At 42.0% G+C, this 19,823-nt stretch overlaps 1 protein-coding gene and 1 long non-coding RNA gene across 23 annotated transcripts in view; one reads left to right on the plus strand and one right to left on the minus strand.

The window, feature by feature from the left end:
- The window catches only part of GART (phosphoribosylglycinamide formyltransferase, phosphoribosylglycinamide synthetase, phosphoribosylaminoimidazole synthetase), a 40,922-nt gene that overhangs the window by 11,601 nt on the left and 9,498 nt on the right, over positions 1–19,823 (plus strand). For all 22 annotated transcript variants that reach the window (XM_055279547.2, XM_055279542.2, XM_063639323.1 and 19 more), the window contains 11 exons: positions 363–431; positions 1,041–1,166; positions 3,296–3,383; positions 3,568–3,653; positions 3,828–3,996; positions 7,237–7,468; positions 10,245–10,339; positions 11,526–11,635; positions 11,980–12,178; positions 14,908–15,159; positions 15,376–15,528. In XM_055279547.2, the coding sequence (XP_055135522.1) occupies positions 363–431; positions 1,041–1,166; positions 3,296–3,383; positions 3,568–3,653; positions 3,828–3,996; positions 7,237–7,468; positions 10,245–10,339; positions 11,526–11,635; positions 11,980–12,178; positions 14,908–15,159; positions 15,376–15,528 (1,579 nt within the window). The remainder of the gene's footprint in view (positions 1–362; positions 432–1,040; positions 1,167–3,295; positions 3,384–3,567; positions 3,654–3,827; positions 3,997–7,236; positions 7,469–10,244; positions 10,340–11,525; positions 11,636–11,979; positions 12,179–14,907; positions 15,160–15,375; positions 15,529–19,823) is intronic.
- On the minus strand, positions 426–15,809 carry LOC134736655 (uncharacterized). The gene is made up of 3 exons (XR_010120792.1): positions 15,748–15,809; positions 830–917; positions 426–528 (listed from the first exon to the last, which is right to left on the minus strand). It is a non-coding gene; the product is annotated as an uncharacterized lncRNA (long non-coding RNA).

A 19,823-nucleotide genomic window follows, 5' to 3' on the forward strand; every position in this document is an offset into this window, starting at 1 on the left:
AGCATGCTTTAGTATAGTTATTACAGCCAAACATGTATAATTATAATCGGAAGTAAGGATTAAGTGGTGATAATGAAAACATCTGTTTTTCCCATACCTTATTTGAAACTGGATCACCAAATCTTCAGGAGAATATTAGAGATGTGTTTATTCCGTCTGTACCAGTGTTAGCTACGCTATTGCCACATTAAAAATAGGAAACATTTATATGTTCCCTTTGAGTCTTTCTGAAAGGGAAAGAAAAAGTACAGTACTCACTGGTTCATGATACAAATGCTGGATAATGCTAAAAGTCAACTAAGTATCAAAAACTTACCAAATCTCTCTTTTTTTTTTTTTTTTTTTTTTAATCTTACAATCAGGAGAAAGCCTTTGGGGCAGCTGGAGAAACAATTGTTATTGAAGAACTTCTTGACGGAGAAGAGGTGTCTGTATGTATATTCATCTTTTTGGCTTTTGTAGTGTATAAGAAGCTGTCATCTGACCTATGTACCCCAGAAAAGACTTGATATACTCTGGTTGCTTCATCTAAAAACATAAACCCAGCAGTTACAAAGGAATTTGTATACTTTTATTGTTGGGGGTGCAAATGAAAAAATAATTGATCCTCTGTTAGTCATCCCTAGCGTATTAGTGGGGGCACTTGGACTTACATCACACACTATTGAGGTTCTGGATTAATTCAAGCATTCATGCTTTTTCTTTCATATACAGTTTATTGCATAATAAATAAAGTCACCTTAAACCAAATTTTAATGCCTGGAAGCTTAAAGTGGGGGAAAGGTTGAAATCTTTTACTTTGAGAGTAGCTTGGTTTTTTCTAACTTACCTCAAAAATTACAAATCCTTCAGAAGTTGAGTACGTTATGATTCTTGATGTATGTAGCTTAGTGTTATTGACATTTCAGTTCATTTCTCTGCAAAAAAAAAAAAACTTTCCCTCAAAGAAGAATTAAGGGACATAGAGTTTGCCTCACTAAATTTTTTTTTTTTTACTTTTTGACAGTTAACATAAATGGACTATTTTGTTTTCTTTATAGTGTCTGTGTTTCACTGATGGCAGGACTGTGGCCCCCATGCCCCCAGCACAGGACCATAAGCGTTTACTGGAGGGAGATGGCGGCCCTAACACAGGGGGAATGGGAGCCTATTGTCCGGCCCCTCAGGTACTTCCTGAAGACTCTGCTGAAGTCTTGTAGTAGTTTAGTTTTCTCAGAGAACTCTTAGATGATACTTTCTATTTTGTTTTGTTTTCTGTTTGTTTGTTACTATAAATTATGTTACTAATCAGCAATTAAATGAAGAATATCTTTTCTGGTCTCAAACTAACTTTTCCTAAAAGCCTTTTTTGAAGAACTAAAATAAGCCAATCTAAAGTATAATATGGGTTGAATAGATCCTTATATTCCCTCCTCTCTACACCCAATTTTTAACACATGGGAGCCTGTTGTGGTCTTAGATTCATCTTTGGATATCCTTGGTTCAGCACAAAAGTGTTGTATGTGTGTATCTGTGTGTGTGTGTGATACGAATTGAGAACCAAGTCAGATCAGAATTTCTTGTGTGCATGTGATATGAATTGAGAACCAAGTCAGATCAGAATTTCTTGTGTGTGTGTGATATGAACTGAGAACCAAGTCAGATCAGAATTTGTTCTGATCTTTCTACTTCATAACAGACAACACGTTTCCAAACAATTTCTGCACAGTTTTTGTTTTTGTTGTTTTTTGAGACGGAGTCTCGCTCTGTCACCAGGCTGGAGTGCAGTGGCGTGATCTTGGCTCACTACACCCTCCACCTCCCAGGTTCAAGCAGTTCTCCTGCCTCAGCCTCACGAATAGCTGGGACTACAGGCACACGCCACCACGCCAGGCTAATTTTTGGATTTTTAGTAGAGATGGGGTTTCACCATGTTGGCCAGTATGGTCTGGATCTCTTGACCTCGTGATCTGCCCGCCTCGGCCTCCCAAAGTGCTGGGATTACAGGCGTGAGCCCCCACGCCTGGCCTTCTGCACAGTTTTTTTGTAGGAATTTATGCTGTTGGCATATAAGTAGGTTAGCAGTCCAAAAACTCACCTATTCTTTTCATTGATGACAGTCAGAATTGTTTGTGCTAATATAGTGCACCTTTACATATTTTTCTTGCTTAAAAGATTAAAAATAGGCTGGGCGCAGTGGCTCATGCCTGTAATCCCAGCACTTTGGGAGGCCGAGGCAGGTGGATCACCTGAGGTCAGGAGTTTGAGACCAGCCTGGCCAACATGGAGAAACCCCATCTCTACTGAAAATACAAAAATTAGCCGGGTGCGGTGGCACATGCCTGTAGTCCCAGCTACTCGGGAGGCTAAGGCAGGAGAATCACTTGAACCTGGAGGCGGAGGTTGCAGTGAGCCAAGGTTGCGCCACTGTACTCCAGCCTGGACAACAAGAGCAAAACTTCACCTCAAAAAAAAAAAAAAAAAAAAAAAAAAAAAGATTAAAAATAAACTTTATTTTTTGGCCTGGCACAGTGGCTCATGCCTGTAATCCCAGCACTTTGGGAGGCCGAGGCGGGCAGATCACAAGGTCAGGAGATCGAGACCATCCTGGCTAACACAGTGAAACCCCGTCTCTACTAAAAATACAAAAAAATTAGCCGGGCATGGTGGCAGGCGCCTGTAGGCCCAGCTACTCAGGAGGCTGAGGCAGGAGAATGGCGTGCACCTGGGAGGCGGAGCTTGCAGTGAGCCGAGATCGTGCCACTGCACTCCAGCCTGGGCGACAGAGCGAGACTCCGTCTCAAAAAAAAAAAAAAATTCATTTTTTTTTAAAGACTTCATAAGTGTAGGCCAGGCACAGTGGTTCACACCTGTAACCCCAACACTTGTATTAAAACTACCATTTGGTAATAGTGTATTCTAAGAACTATATCTGGCTCTAATTTTTATAATTAAATTCATAAACCCAGATTCTTACCTATATAGGCTTATGAAATATGCAGCGTATACTGGGAAGGGTACAAAGAAGCCTTAGGGTAGGAGAGAACTTGTTTCATTTCTGTTACGTTTCAGGAAGTTATTTTTGGCTAGTTCTTTTAAGGGTGTATTTTTTGAAAATCATAAAGCTAAAATACCTACTTGATAGAGTCATTGTGAGGATTGAGAAAGTTTAAATCTTTCAAGTTCAAAGTGCTCAGCCTGTTTCAGGTAGTAAAAAAATCAGTTATCCTCATCATCCCCTTCCCTTGTCCAATGTAATACTACTTAGACTTTTAAAGTTACCTGTTACATTTAAGTGTTTCTGCACGTTCTCCAGGTTTCTAATGATCTATTACTAAAAATTAAAGATACTGTTCTTCAGAGGACAGTGGATGGCATGCAGCAAGAGGGTACTCCATATACAGGTAGGCCCACCCACATTACTATGGAAGCCACCTATAGAGTAACTTTCTACTTTTGATAAAACTTATTTTCCATTCCCTTTTTTTTTTACCACTTTTTAATGGACCATTTTTTAAATTTGTAATACAGTGTCTTCATTATAGATTTTCTTCCCCCCCCCCCTTTTTTTTTTCTTTTTTAATGAAGGTATTCTCTATGCTGGAATAATGCTGACCAAGGATGGCCCAAAAGTTCTAGAGTTTAATTGCCGTTTTGGTGATCCAGAGTGCCAAGTGGGTAAAAATATCAAAGTATTACTTAGTAGAAGATATGTGTTATTTTAATCTTGGAATTTATCAGCCTGGAATTAATTACCTTTGGGAAATTCATGCAAGTTCGCCAGTGAATAAAATGTTTAAGGAAAGCTAAAATTTATCCCACCTGCCATGTGGATTATGTTTTTCCAGGTAATCCTCCCACTTCTTAAAAGTGATCTTTATGAAGTGATTCAGTCCACCTTAGATGGAATGCTCTGCACATCTCTGCCTGTTTGGCTAGAAAACCACACCGCCCTAACTGTTGTCATGGCAAGTAAAGGTTATCCTGGAGACTACACCAAGGGTGTAGAGATAACAGGTGAGTGTAAGGGAGCAAGAGGTTGGAGTACAACGTGACAAGTGCCAGCACCACAGCAGACCTCCCTTCCACACTAAGGCTTGCTCTCGATAAGAGTGTGAAGCCATCAGAAACCTTTCAGAGGGTCTTAACCATGTTGCTTATTGGATATGTGTGTTCAAATATCCACAATTACTGTATTCGGAGAACCGTTGATTTCCCTTCCTGTACAAGGAAGACGTAAGTGGCAGAACCACATCTCCCAAGTGTCACCCAGTGCAGCCTTCCACTTCCACCTGCCTAGAGCCAGGGTAATAATGAGATTCTCTGAGAGTCAGAGGAACATTAGTCAAAGTATATCAATAAGATACATTTTAGAGGTGAGGACTCTGAATTATCACAAATGCATACAGTCTTGTGTGGTTTGACCCCCAGTTTACAGTGCACCCCATAGTCACTTGGATGGCAAAATTCAAACAGTTTCAAAGTTTATCCTTCTCTTTTTTTTTTCTCTCTTTATATAAAGTAGGTGAAACATCTCGTTAAATGATGTTAAATCTCAGTTCCAGTGCCATAAGTCCAAAGGCAGACCTCTGTGACCCCTAGCAGGCTATAGTTTGGCCACTCTCAGTGCTCCAGTAGTGTATTTGGGGGGTTTCCTTTTTTTTTTTTTTCTTTTTGAGATGGACTCTAGCTCTGTCACCCAGGCTGGAGTGCAGTGGTACGATCTCGGCTCACTGTAACCTCCACCTGGGTTCAAGCAATTCTTCTGACTCAGCCTCCCAAGTAACTGGATTACAGATGTGTGCTACCAGGCCCAGCTAATTTCTGTATTTTTAGTAGAGATGGGGTTTCACCATGTTGGCCCGGCTGGTCTCGATCTCCTGACCTCAAGTGATGCGCCTACCTCGTCCTCCCAAAGTGTTGGGATTACAGGTGTGAGCCACTGTGCCCAGCCTCCAGTAGTGTATTTAATTCAACAACCCCATAAACTGTCTTGCCCAGACACCAAGTCCATTGCCTTATGAATCCCACACATGGCAGCTAGGCAGGCAGTTAGGAATTGATTCCTTCTGAATATGGACAAAGAAAGAAATGGGCCAGAACCAAGATCCCTTGCATTGGTGAAATGTCCCTAAGATTGAAGTAACAAGTGTGTAATAGTTCTGCCAGAGTAATACTGAGTTTTACCAGTACTGGCAGGCAGAGTAGCCATTCAGAATCACTAAATGGCTTTGTGTTGTGAAAGCACTCAGGGAAGATGTATATTAACAAACTACCAAATAGGACGCTGACAAAAGAAATAGAGATGGAAAAAGAAGACCACCAAGAGATAAAAGAGTGGTTTTCTAAAAATTAAGAAAAAGTGTTATCTTTATATAAACTGTCCCCTTTGGTCACTTTAGAATTTAGAATATATATATATAGTCTAATAATGTTTTAAGTATACAGCTGTATCTGAGAGTTTAAAAATAATTCAAAATACAGTGAAGTGGTAGGAATTTGGGGCTGACCCCAAAACTTAATTTAAGCCAAGTTTGTCTTAAAATCATACAAGTGTTACAATAGTGAAAAGATTACTTATGTTTTGCATTGTACTGATCATATGGGTTATACTGAAAAGAAAGAAACTTAAGTCTCATGGTCTGGTTAAAAAAAAAAAGAAAAAGAAAAAAAGAAGCAGCTTTAATTGAATAACTGTGATGAAAAGAAGTTCCTTTGCAGGCCAGGCACAGTGACTCACGCCTGTAATCCTAGCACTTTGGGAGGCCAAGGCGGGCGGATCACTTGAGGTCAGGAGTTCGAGACCAGCCTGGCCAACATGGTGAAACCCCGTCTCTACTAAAAATACAAAAACAATTAGACAGATGTGGTGGTGCATAATCCTAGCTACTCAGGAGGCTGAGGTGGCAGGATGGCTTGAACCCGGGAGGTAGGGGTTGCAGTGAGCTGAGATCGCACCACTGCACACTCCAGCCTGGGTGACAGAGCAAGACTCTGTCCCAAAAAGAAAAGGAAGTTCCCAGCTGGACGCAGTGGCTCACGCCTGTAATCCCAGCACTTTGGGAGGCCAAGGCAGGCGGATCACGAGGTCAGGAGATTGAGACCATCCTGGCTAACACGGTGAAACCCCATCTCTACTAAAAATACAAAAAATTAGCTGGGCGTGGTGGTGGGCGCCTGTAGTCCCAGCTACTCAGGAGGCTGAGGCAGGAGAATGGCGTGAACGTGGGAGGCAGAGCTTGCAGTGAACCAAGATTGCACCATTGCACACCAGCCTGGGTGACAGAGCAAGACTCTGTCTCAAAAAAAAAAAAAAAAGAAAAAGAAAAGGAAGTTCCTTTACTCTTAAGGAAAAGATTAATGTGATCAGATGCAGGATTTTTGTTTCTTTCCTCATTAAACAGTTGCTTTTATAATGAGATTTACGATAACACGGGAATTTAGGTTGTCATCCTAAAATAGCAGACAGTTCTTAGGAGAAAGGTCTATTTACTATTATATTGCATTAAAACCTGTCAGGGCCGGGCGCAGTGGCTCATGCCTGTAATCCCAGCACTTTGGGAGGCCAAGGCTGGCAGATCAGGAGGTCAAGAGATTGAGACCATCCTGGCCAACATTTTCAAACCCTGTCTCTACTAAAAATACAAAAATTAGCTGGGCGTGGTGGCACGTGCCTGTATTCCCAGCTACTCATGAGGCTGAGGCAGGAGAATTGCTTGAACCCAGGAGGCAGAGGTTGCAGTGAGCCGAGATCGTGCCACTGCACTCCAGCTTGGCAACAGAGCGAGACTCCGTCTCAAAAAATAAAGGAAGACCTGTCTGATAGGGAAGGTTCTTTTAAGTGAGATAAAGATCTTTAATTTTTAATTTTTATGTGTTTATTTATTTTGAGACAGGGTCTCACTCTGTTGCTGGGTTTGGAGCAGTGGTGCGATCACACCTCACTGCAGCCTCAAACTCCCAAATTCAAGTGATCCTCCCACCTCAGCTGGTGTGTGCCACAACACTTGGCTATTATTATTTATTTATGTATGTATGTAGAGGCAAGGTCTTGCTCTATTGCCCAGGCTGGTCTCGAACTCGTGGACTCAAGCAATCCTTCTTGCCTCAGCCTCCCAAAGTGCTGGGATTATAGGCATGAACCACCCCACCTAGCCAAATTTAAAAAAAAAAGAAACTTGTGGAAATTGTGAATCACTTCACGGTGTGAAATACTGTTGCTATTTCAAATCATATGTCAAATATGCTCTCTTCTAGGGTTTCCTGAGGCTCAAGCTCTAGGACTGGAGGTGTTCCACGCAGGCACTGCCCTCAAAAATGGCAAAGTAGTAACTCATGGGGGTAGAGTTCTTGCAGTCACAGCCATCCGGGAAAATCTCATATCAGCCCTCGAGGAAGCCAAGAAAGGACTAGCTGCTATAAACTTTGAGGGAGCAATTTATAGGAAAGACATCGGCTTTCGTGCCATAGCTTTCCTCCAGCAGCCCAGGTAAAACTCTAAGCAAGTTAGCTGTAGCGCCATTTCAGAAACTGGCCTAAATGGCTATGTAGAACATTTCATTAACCCTATAATAAGTCATTCAGTATTCTTTTCTCTCTGTGGGACTGATACAATCTTGGTTTGTATTTTGTTTGAATCAAAACTGGTTATAGCAATATTCAAATTAAATGGAAAAAACTTCATGATAGCTTAAGTTTGGAAAGTTTAGCAAAATCACAGTGGTACTGATTTTTGTTTTCTTTTTTTTTTTTTAATTTTTTGAACGGGGTCTTCCTCTCTCACCCAAGTTCTCATCATGCCTCAGCCTCCCAAGTAGCTGGGACTACAGGCACAGGCCACCACACCTGGCTAATTTTTTTGTGTTTTTTGTAGAGATGGGGTTTCACCATGTTGCCAAGGCTACTCTGAAACTCCTGGGCTCAAGTGATCCTCCTGCTTTGGCCTCCCAAAATGCTGAGATTATAGGCATGAGCCACTGCACTTGGCCTGATACTGATTTTTATTCCTTGCGTCATCACACAGTGTTGTATTTGAAACATAGTTCATGGTTTTATCAAAGAACTGAAGATGAGAATATTGGTCATCTAACTTTGTAATTTGATTATACTGTAAATTTTGACAGTCTCATTTTATCACTGCGTTTGTATCTATTACTAAAATGTATTTTTTGACCTCTTACTGATTCATTGTTGGTATGTACAAACTGTTGACTTGTAAAATCAATAAAGTCTTAGTTGGAAATGTGGGTGTTTTGATTTCTTTTTTTTTTTTTTTTTTTTAATGAGACAGAGTTTTGCTCTTGTCGCCCAGGCTGGAGTGCAGTGGCATGATCTCGGCTCACTGCAACCTCCACCTCCCGGGTTCAAGTGATTCCCCTTCCTCAGCCTCCTGAGTAGCTGAGATTACAGTTGCCTGCCACCGTGCCCGGCTAATTTTTGTGTTTTTGGTAGAGATGGGGTTTCACCATGTTGGCCGGGCTGGTCTCAAACTCCTGACCTCAGGTGATCCACCTGCCTCAGCCTCCCCAAGTACCAGGATTACAGGTGTGAGCCACTGTGCCCGGACTGATTTCTTAAAAATATGTCACATTTAGTATTGTTCATGAAGTTCATTTATGGATAATGAATAAATTTTAAGACAAAATTTTTTTACCATAAGCCGGGCGCGGTGGCTCACGCTTGTAATCCCAGCACTTTGGGAGGCTGAGGCGGGCGGATCACGAGGTCAGGAGATCGAGACCACCGTGAAACCCCGTCTCTACTAAAAATACAAAAAAAATTAGCCGGGCGTGGTGGCGGGCGCCTGTAGTCCCAGCTACTCGGGAGAGGCTGAGGCAGGAGAGTGGCGTGAACCCGGGAGGCGGAGCTTGCAGTGAGCGGAGATTGCGCCACTGCACTCCAGCCTGGGTGACAGAGCGAGACTCCGTCTCAAAAAAAAAAAAAAAAATTTTTTTACCAACGTAATTCAAGCTATACTGTTACCAAGAGGCAGATTTTTCTAAAGTTTAAACACAGATTTTCCAAGAATAAAGAACGTTAAAATGCCATGCTAAAAATTTATTTTTCATTTAAAAATGACTAGATTCCATTGAAATGACCTATTTCAAGGGACTGCAATCTCAATTCTAGTCTGAATTATTTAAGTTAAAAAGATGAAAAACTTGAAATGCCACAGTGTTAGTTGCTACTGGAGAAAAAGTTTTTAAAAATCAGTCTTTGTTTTCTATCTGAGAGTGACCCTGGGCTGCTGGCTTTATTTGAGTTAACTACCAATACACCCAACTGTATTCTGGCAGCTTGTTTTTTGGGGTTTTTTTGTATGCTTTTTTTAAAGACACTTCTATAAAAACACATATTTCTTCATGTATCACTGCATCCCAGCAGGCCAGAGTTCTCATTTTTGCAAGTCAAGACTACAAAATCTGCAGTGTCATTCACAAATTTGATCTCTAAATGTACTGCTCCGACTTGTGGGTCCTATACAGAAGGAAATGATGCACTTAGTATCTTTCCCTGATTTTGCTTTTGTCATAGTGTTTACTGTCCTCAGCTATTAGAAAACAGATATAGTTACATATTATTGCAATTAAGAACTCAGTTTATTTAGGGATACTGTGTACAGTTTTTACAAATCTAATTTTCATTTTTTTGACTTGATTAGGCATTCCTCTCGTTCATATCAAAATTGAACTGAGAAAAGTTGTAGCAAAATATCAGTATATTTACTTTTAAACAGATGATTGCCAGGGTCTGGGGTAGTGGGGAATGGGAAGCTATTTAACTGGGACAGACGTTCAGTTTTACAAGATAAAGGATTATGGAGATGGATGATGGTGCTGGGTGCACAGCATTATAATTGTATTCAATGCTATTGAACTGTTCACTTAAAAATTGTTAAGATGCTGAATTTTATGTTGTGTATATTCTACCTTAATAAAAAAATAGTTTAAAAAATTGGTATATTTAGCAGCCTGAGAGAAGTACTTCTGGAAGAAATAGGTGATTGAGTTAGAATAGCGCTTCTCAGTCATGATGTAATCAAGTCAACTGGGGAGATTGTTCAAACTCATTTCAATTCCCAGAGCCTGCCCTAGACCAGTTAAATCAGAATCTGTACAGATGGGGCCCAGGCATTGACTTTAAAAAAATTTAAGCACTTTAGGGGATGTGAAAATCACTTGGGATATCTTCTGCTTTAAATAATATTTTAAGATTAAAATAATTTTCCCTGGCGTTTATGTGATGACTTGTTTTTAATTCTTTAGGGGTTTGACTTACAAGGAATCTGGAGTAGACATTGCAGCTGGAAATATGCTGGTCAAGAAAATTCAGCCTTTAGCAAAAGCCACTTCCAGATCAGGTCAGTGATCCTATACTTTGCTAATTCATTAACTTTTATATACATTGTGAATGGATTTGGGTTTTATATTTAACAGGAATTTTTTCCAAAGTAATGCTTGGTTACTGTAATTTTTGCCCTGCCTAAGCCAAACCCAGTCTTCTGCTTTCTTTTCTTTGATATTAAAGAAAATATTTCTCATCTATCATGTTAAACTCAAAAGGATATGTATGCTCCTTTACTGTTTTGTTTTGTTTTGTTTTGATGTTTCTTGAGACAGAGTCTTGCCCAGGCTGGAGTGCAATGGCACCATCTCGGCTCACTGCAACTTCTGCCTCCTGGTTTCAAGCGATTCTCCTGCCTCAGTCTCCCAAGTAGCTGGGATTATAGGCACCCACCATCATGCCTGGCTAATTTTTGTATTTTTGTAGAGACATGATTTCACCATGTTGGCCAAGCTGGTCTTGAACTCCTGACCTCAGGCGATCTGCCCACCTCAGCCTCCCAAAGTGCTGGGATTATAGGCATGAGCCACTGTGTCTGGCTGGTCCTTTACTATTTAATTACTTTCTTTTTTTTTTTTTTTTTCGAGACAAAGTCTCACTCTGTCGCCCAGGCTGGAGTGCAGTGGCACGATCTCGGCTCGCTGCAAGCTCTGCCTCCTGCATTCACGCCGTTCTCCTGCCTCAGCCTCCTGAGTAGCTGGGACTACAGGTGCCCACCACCATGCCCAGCTAATTTTTTTGTATTTTTAGTAGAGATGAGGTTTCACCGTGTTAGCCAGGATGGTCTCAATCTCCTGACCTCGTGATCCCGCCTGCCTCAGCCTCCCAAAGTGCTGAGATTACAGGGGTGAGCCACTGCACCCGGCCTTAATTACTTTTTTAATCAATTCTTTGAGCACATGATGCAATCTCTCATACTCAGGAAGGGCATCTCTTGTTTCAGCCATTCTTATGAAGAAGTGGTATGTATATACATGTTTAACCTATTAACATGTTACATGTTAATCTATTAAATGATTACATTCTCCCAGTTGATTTGATTATGTCATCTCTGAGAACAGCTGTTCCAATCATCTATTTCTTCCAGAAGTACATCTCACAGGCTGCTAAATATACTGATTTTTTTTAAACTAGTAGACATTTAAATAATTACATGTTTAATCTATTAAAATGTAGCAAGTAATTAATTTCCTCTCCAACAGGCTGTAAAGTTGATCTTGGAGGTTTTGCTGGTCTTTTTGATTTAAAAGCAGCTGGTTTCAAAGATCCCCTTCTGGCCTCTGGAACAGATGGCGTTGGAACTAAACTAAAGGTAATCAGACACCTTTGTGAATAAAGGCCTTTTAGGAAAGACGGGGAAATTTATATCAAATATATATTTTTCTTCTCTTTACATATATGAGCTAAAAAGGACCATACCAAATAACCATGTAAAATGGCTAAAATATCTGCACATTTCTAATAACAAATTATTATTTAGATTATATTTGGATGGAAGGGTACTTTAGAGGATAAAAGGGGGGTACTTTTAGACCAAGTAGTTTGTCAGAATTTCGTGTTCTTTTGTTTTTAGGTGTTAAGAGCAGCTAGCCAAATGGATAAGATACAATTTTGAACTTATTCCCTAATGTGGATGTTTATATTGTTCTTACATAGATTGCCCAGCTGTGCAATAAACATGATACCATTGGTCAAGATTTGGTAGCAATGTGTGTTAATGATATTCTGGCACAAGGAGCAGAGCCCCTCTTCTTCCTTGATTACTTTTCCTGTGGAAAACTTGACCTCAGTGTAACTGAAGCTGTTGTTGCTGGCATTGCCAAAGCTTGTGGAAAAGCTGGATGTGCTCTCCTTGGTATGATCAGCCATTTTAATCAATAACATGTCATTCTTCTTTTTGTGTTTTAGCCCTACTAAAAATGTGATCAGTGCCAATGTAGCTAGCAAGAGAGACTGTATATCACAAGATGCAGCAAATGAAATGTAGGTAAAACTACCTGAATTAAATTTAGAGCCTGCAACCTTCAAAGCCCTCCTCAAGGGTTTGTCCACGAGACCCATACTCCTAAACTGTCAGGCAGGCCTTATCTTCCCAATTTTTGGCCACCTTTTAACATCCCCATCAGTCTCAGTAGCCTCCTCAACAAACAGGTCTAGGAGTTATTTCCTCCTTATGACCCCACGGTACAAGCAGATGGGTTCCTGGCATTCCGGATCTTAACTAAAGCCAAATTTTCCCATAGAGTGACATAAATAATAATATACACCCAAGTTTTATAGAAGTATCTTTATATATGAAATGTTTGAGCAAAATGAATCTGTAGGTTGATCAAGGAACAAAACAACCTCTTTTTTTTATTTAAAAAAAAAGGGGGGGTCTCTCTGTCACCCAGGTTGGAGTGCAGTGGTTCAATCACAGCTCACTGCAGCCTTGACCTCCTGGGTTCAAGGGATCCTCCTGCTTCAGCCTCCCAAGTAGTTGGGAACTACAGGCATGTGTCACCAACCCAGCTAATTTTTTTACTTTTTGTAGAGATGGGGTTTTGCCATGTTGCCCAGGCTGGTCTTGAATTGCTGGGCTCAAGCTCTCTGCCCATCGCAGCCTCCCAAAGACACTGCCTTTTTTTTTTTTTTTTTGAGACAGAGTCTCACTCTGTCACCCAGTCTGGAGTGCAGTGGCATGATCTTCGCAATCTTGGCTCACTGCAAGCTCTGCCTCCCGGGTTCACACCATTCTCCTGCCTCAGCCTCCCAAGTAGCTGGGACTACAGGTGCCCGCCACCACGCCTGGCTAATTTTTTCTATTTTTCAGTAGAGACGGGGTTTCACCGTGTTAGCCAGGATGGTCTCAATCTCCTGACCTCGTGATCCGCCTGCCTCGGCCTCCCAAAGTGCTGGGATTACAGGCATGAGCCACCGTGCCCGGCCAGAAACTGCCTCTTTTATATGACCATTTAAACCAGAAATTGTGCCATCTTGCGTCTCCGCATGTGTGCACCTAATCTCAGCTGGTCTACCCAGGACCCCTTGAGCACCAACCCTAGTCCTCCACATGACCCTTTTCCACTCTGACAAGATGAAAGAAACAACCAAATTGCAGGCACAATTGCGTAATGATGGAAAAGAAACAGAAAGACGGTGGTTCAGCTACAGCAGATGATAAAAACTTCAGTTCTCCTTAAGAAGTTAAGGGTAAACAATATCTCTGGTATTGAAGAGGTGAGTATGTCTTCAAATGAAGACCAGTGATCCACTTTAACAACCTAAAATGCTGGTAGCATTTCTCTGGGGCAGTGAACACTTTCACCATTACAGGCCATGCTGAGACAAAGCAGCTGACAGAAATGCTACCAGCATCTTAAACCAGCTTGGTGCAGACAATATGACTAGTTTAAGGAGACCGACTGAAGCTCTGCCCAAATAGTCTGTGGATGGAAAAGCACTCCTTGCTACTGGAGGGGATGGCGATGAAGTTCCAGATCTTGTGAGGAGTTTTGATGAGGCTATTAAGAATGAGGCAAATTGAACTGAGTCAACTTCTGAAGAAGAAAAAATGTGAAGTAACTAGGAGCTGCTATTTTACATTATGACTACTTTCTAAAATTGTTTATGGATCTGATAAAATCTAGATCTCTAATATTTTAAGCCCCATTCCCCTTGGACACTGCAGCTGTTTTCAGTTTTTCCTTATACACAATTTATTCTTTTTTTTTTCTTTTTGAGTGGAGTCTTGCTCTGTGGCCCAGGCTGGAGTGCAGTGGCACAATCTCGGCTCGCTGCAACCTCCACCTCCCGGGTTCAAACAATTCTCCTGTCTCATCCTCCCAAGTAGCTGGGATTACAGGCATAAGCCACCACTCCTGGCTAATTTTTGTGTTTTTAGTAGAGACAGGGTTTCGCCATGTTGGCCGGGATAGTCTCGAGCTCCTGACCTGATCCACCTGCCTCGGCCTCCCAAAGTGCTGGGATTACAGGTGTGAGCCACGATGCCCAGCCCACAATTTATTCTTTGTAGCTAATTAAGCTAAAGAAGCCTGGGAATAAAGTTTGAAACAAAAATTGCCTTTCAACCACCATTTAGAACACAGTTTCTTATTCAGAGTCTGCCTATACCTTATATCTTGACATGATATAATTTTAAGTAAAATGCTATACTTTTTAAGCTGGGGTATTTGGAGTTGGGCAGTCCTAGTTAAGTCACTTCTTTAAGGCTGTATCATCACCTGAAAAATGGACAGATTATAAAGATCAAATACATATGAAAGCAGTTTTGAAACTAAACAGCTATGGAAATGATGTTATATTCAACTGAGCATTCATTCTGTGAAAGCAGTGGTGTTTGGAGGCTGCATATATACTTGTAGAGGTGTTACCTAATCTTACCCTTTGTGGAAACAAGTGCTATTTCTCCTGAAATCATGCTTGGTGGAAAGTTCTGTTAGACCGCTGGTAGAGTACATTTTCTTAAATGTTTGCAAGACATAGCCATGTGTTAATTGTTCATGTTAAGAGTAGCCTGTGCCACTGTTTCCTAGACAGATTTATAAATACTCTGATTTCTTTGTTCTTGTCTTATCCCACCAGGAGGTGAAACAGCAGAAATGCCTGACATGTATCCACCTGGAGAGTATGACCTAGCTGGGTTTGCCGTTGGTGCCATGGAGCGAGATCAGAAACTCCCTCACCTAGAAAGAATCACTGAGGGTGATGATGTTGTTGGAATAGCTTCATCTGGTCTTCATAGCAATGGATTTAGCCTTGTGAGGAAAATCGTGGCAAAATCTTCCCTCCAGTACTCCTCTCCAGCGCCTGATGGTTGTGGTGACCAGACTTTAGGTAAACTCCCTCATGTTTAAACTGTCCTGCTTGGAAATGCCTGAGCAAGCATTTAGTGGTTTTAGTCTCTCATTACTTAGAGCTAAAAGGGAATGAATTACCTTGGTTTACTACTTGGTCATTATTGTAGAGCTGGTGTCATTCTCCAGGGTTAATTTTTATGTTTTGGTTTTCTATTCATAGGCTAAGTTTTTGTCTTCTCTCTTCAACATACAGGGGACTTACTTCTCACGCCTACCAGAATCTACAGCCATTCACTGTTACCCGTCCTACGTTCAGGACATGTCAAAGCCTTTGCCCATATTACTGGTGGAGGATTACTAGAGAACATCCCCAGAGTCCTCCCTGAGAAACTTGGGGTAGATTTAGGTAAGATCACTAAAACGAACTTCTGTTCAGGAAATTGCTAAGGAAAAGAATGCATTGTGCGAGAAAACTCTGGGTAGTTAGTGTACACATGATTACACATGGAAAATTCTTAATCATTGGGGGTTTTGGGAGGGAAAAACTCGTTGACCCTTTTCTATCTCCTTTTGCTTCATTATCTGTATTTATAAGACATAAAATATTGTCATGCAATTGACTTACATAAAGTTGAAGTGCTCTAAGTAGGTCCTCCAAGGGGATTGGTAACTTCAAGCTCTATTAAGATGGAGCCCTACACACCAGGAAAGGAAATATTAGCTATTAAGTAATCCATATGTGAGATAAAAGGACCTAAATCAAGGCATAGAGAAGGGAGGCACATTGGAGAATCATTTTTTGCTTAGAAGTAAAAAAGAAGTCTCAGGTTTCTAGTTAAGCAGGTGAGTAGGTGGTAACATCATTAACATAGGAAGAAGAGTAAGCTTGGAGTAGAAGGTTTCAAAATCTTCAGTGTGTTTATTCCAAGGTGACTGTGAGCAGAAGTTGAAGTCATGCTGAAGATAAATTGGGTGGTTATTTGCACATGGTAATAGTTATAGCCAAGAGAATGAGGGAGACCAAAAGGTTGTTTCTCAAAGTAGAGTGAATGAAAAGAACAGTCCAAAGCAGAGAGTAAACCATGTAAAAGTATTATCATCAAACCAACATGGGATTTTTTTCTTTTCTTTTTTTTTTCTTTAGACAGTCTCACTCTGTAGCCCAGGCTGGAGTATAGTGGCACGATCTCGGCTCACTGCAAACTCCGCCTCCTGGGTTCAAGCGATTCTCCTGCCTCAGCCTCCCAAGTAGCTAGGATTACAGGCACCCACCACCATGCCCAGCTAATTTTTGTATTTTCAGTAGAGACAGTGTTTCACCTTGTTGGCCAGGCTGGTTTCAAATTCCTGACCTCAAGTGATCTGCCCGCCTCAGCCTCCCAAAGTGCTGGGATTACAGGCATGAGCCACCGCGCCCGGCCCCAAGGTAGGATTTTAACGTGACAGTGGTCCGCAATGTCAGGTACAGCACAGAAATCTAGAATAAGCACTAGAAAAAGACCAGTGTATTTTAGAGTTAGGTCAAAAGGCAGTTTGCTGGACATAGATACCACCCACTAGATTGTTGTGGCAGAGTTGTGGAGACAGTGGGTAGAGATTTCTGTTTGAAGAAACACACTGGTAAAAGGGAAGTGGAATAATTTTATGCATGCAGCAAAAGTAAGGGACAGAGTCCACCCTCCCTGTGTTCTTTTTTGTTTTTTTTTGAAATTCGTTTTTGTTTTGTTTTGTATTGTTTTTGAGACGGAATCTCGCTCTGTCGCCAGGTTGGAGTGCAGTGGCGCAATCGCGGCTCACTGCAATCTCCGCCTCCCGGATTCAAGTGATTCTCCTGCCTCAGCCTCCCAAGTAGCTGGGACTACAGGCGCCCGCCACCACGCCCGGCTAATTTTTGTATTTTTAGTAAAGACGGTGTTTCACCATGTTGGCCAGGATGGTCTCAATCTCTTGACCTCATGATCCACCCGCCTCGGCCTCCCAAAGTGCTGGGATTACAGGCATGAGCCACTGTGCCCGGCCCCTCCCTTCCTTGTTTTTGTAAAATAAAGTCAGAGAAGCTTTTCTAGCTATAGTCAACTAATACACATTGGTTTGAAGGAGTAGAAACTGAGGGAGTTTACATAAAATAACTTCCCCGTGAAGTATTAGTGAGATGAGCAGGCCTGGGGTGGGAGCTTGAAGAGAGGAGCGGATAAAGCAGTCAAGGTCAAACAGGAATGAGACAGCGAGCAGAACTGAAGGCACAGGTGAAGGTGAAGCTGCTAATGTAGTTTTTCTCCCAGAGTAAAAGCATGTATATAGCCTTGAAGCAAGAACAGAAAAAAAAAATAGGTTAGGTTGATCCAGCTGAACTAAGCAGGTATTGGGGTCATTCATTGGGGAGAAGTAGTCAGAGTGATAGAGGTGAGTAGATATGGTGAGCTAACCCAAGAGTCAGAGCATATGTGAAGCTTGGAGAGAACTGAAGAGTCAGAGGTAGGTTGTGTGGAAGTGAGGAAATCGGCAAGGGAAGCTGGGAGAGGGGTCGGATGGGATTTCAGCCTAGTCAGGGAAGCAAAACAGACAGGCCAGGCTAGGCTGAGTGGGAGTCTCTTCCAGGTCCATGGACTGAGCATAGTAAGGAGTTGAAGGATTCACAGGAGGGTGAAACTAGTGGTTCAAGACATTCCTGGGTAGAAATGCTTTCTGGTGTGAACATATATAAGAACCTTAATAAGTAGTTCATTCATCATCCTTTTCAAATAGTTAAAAACAGTGGCCTGCTGTTGAATGGGGAAAGGAGACAGGACTGATCTGTGCATTTGCCAGTTTTTGTGGTATAAATACTCCCATCATAGCTGCTTTAAAAATGGCTGTTTAACAGTCTCTACAAGCTGGCTCTAGCACACCACTAGTTAAAAACAACATAGTAGTCACCTCATTAAGAAACTGAAAGTGATATAGCCATATTCCTGAAAGCAGTTATATTTTGAGTTACACAAGTGTCTGTATTCCAATAAAAGCCATTGCACAATTCCTTGCATCAGCCTCGAAAGTTTCTTCCAGGAATCATACTTTGACAATAGATTTAAGTAAGGACTTCTGGGGGGTTTTTTTGTTTGTTTTTTATTGAGACAGTGTATTACTCTGTCGCCCCAACTGGAGTTCAGTGGTGCGATCACAGCTCACTGTTGCCCCAACGTCCTGGGTTCAAGTGATCTTCCGACCTCAGCCTCCTAAATAGCTGGGACCACAGGTACACGCCACCACACTTGGCTATTTTTTGTATTTTTAGTAGAGACGGGGTTTCACCACATTGCCCAGGCTGATCTCAAACTCCTTGGCTCAGAGCAATCTGCCCATCTCAGCCTCCCAAAGTGCCGGGATTACTGGCATGAGCTACCACACCCGGCCAGGACTTTTCAACATTAAAATTGCAACTTACATTATTCATGAAGTACTTGTTCATTTATAAAAACTATACTCTTAGTCTGCCAGTGTTTTTTCCTATAAATACTTTGTAAAACTTCACTAAAACAAGTTCATAACTTGGTAATCTGCTACTTGCCCTGCCATTAAATATGTCATCACTATCTACTTGTCTTAGTAGCATCATTTTTGATAACAAGTATTCCATTTTATAGATGTACCACTAGTTTTAAGTTGCTATTCACTTTTAACTGTTGAGAGCATAGTGAACAATGTAGTTACTAAATCTTACGAGCTCAACTATTAAGAATGGACCTTTCCCAGCTATTATAAATGGAATTGAATCTAAGAGTCATAGGCATGTGATTCATTTTTGTTTTTATTTATTTATTTTTTTGAGACAGAGCCTCACCCTGTCTCCCAGGCTGGAGTGCAGTAGTGCGATCTCGGCTCACTGCAACCCCCACCTCCCGGGTTCAAGCGATTCTCCTGCCTCAGCCTCCCAAGTAGCTGGGATTACAGATGTGCGTCACCATGCCCAGCTAATTTTTGTATTTTCAGTAGAGGTGGGGTTTCATCATGTTGGCCAGGCTGGTCTCGAACTCCTGACTTCGTGATCCGCAGGCCTCAGCCTCCCAAAGTGCTGAGATTACAGGCATGAGCCACCGCACCCGGCCTCATTTTTAAAATTGTATCAACTCCAGGCTGGGCATGGTGGCTCACCCCTGTAATTCCAGCACTTTGGGAGGCTGAGGTGGGTGGATCCCCTGAGGTCAGGAGTTCAAGACCAGCCTGGCCAGCATGATGAAACCCTTTCTCTACTAAAAATACACACACACACACACACACACACACAAATAACCAAGTGTGGTAGCACATGCCTATAATCCCAGCTACTCGGGAGGCTGAGGCATGAGAATAGCTTGAACCCAGGAGGCGGAGGTTGCAGTGAGTCGAGATCACACCATTGCACTCTAGCCTAAAAAACAGAGAGAGACTCTGTCTCAAAAAAAAAAAAAAAAAAAGTGCCGGGCTCAGTGGCTCACGCCTGTAATCCCAGCACTTTGGGAGGCCGAGGTGGGCGGATCACAAGGTCAGGAGATCGAGACCATCCTGGCTAACACGGTGAAACCCCGTCTCTACCAAAAATACAAAAAATTAGCCGGGCGTGGTGGCGGGCACCTGTAGTCCCAGCTACTCGGGAGGGTGAGGCAGGAGAATGGCATGAACCCGGGAGGCAGAGCTTGCAGTGAGCCGAGATCGCACCACTGCACTCCAGCCTGGGTGACAGAG

The sequence above is a fragment of the Symphalangus syndactylus genome, chromosome 5 (assembly GCF_028878055.3).
Source record: "Symphalangus syndactylus isolate Jambi chromosome 5, NHGRI_mSymSyn1-v2.1_pri, whole genome shotgun sequence".
NCBI classification, from domain to species: domain Eukaryota; kingdom Metazoa; phylum Chordata; class Mammalia; order Primates; family Hylobatidae; genus Symphalangus; species Symphalangus syndactylus.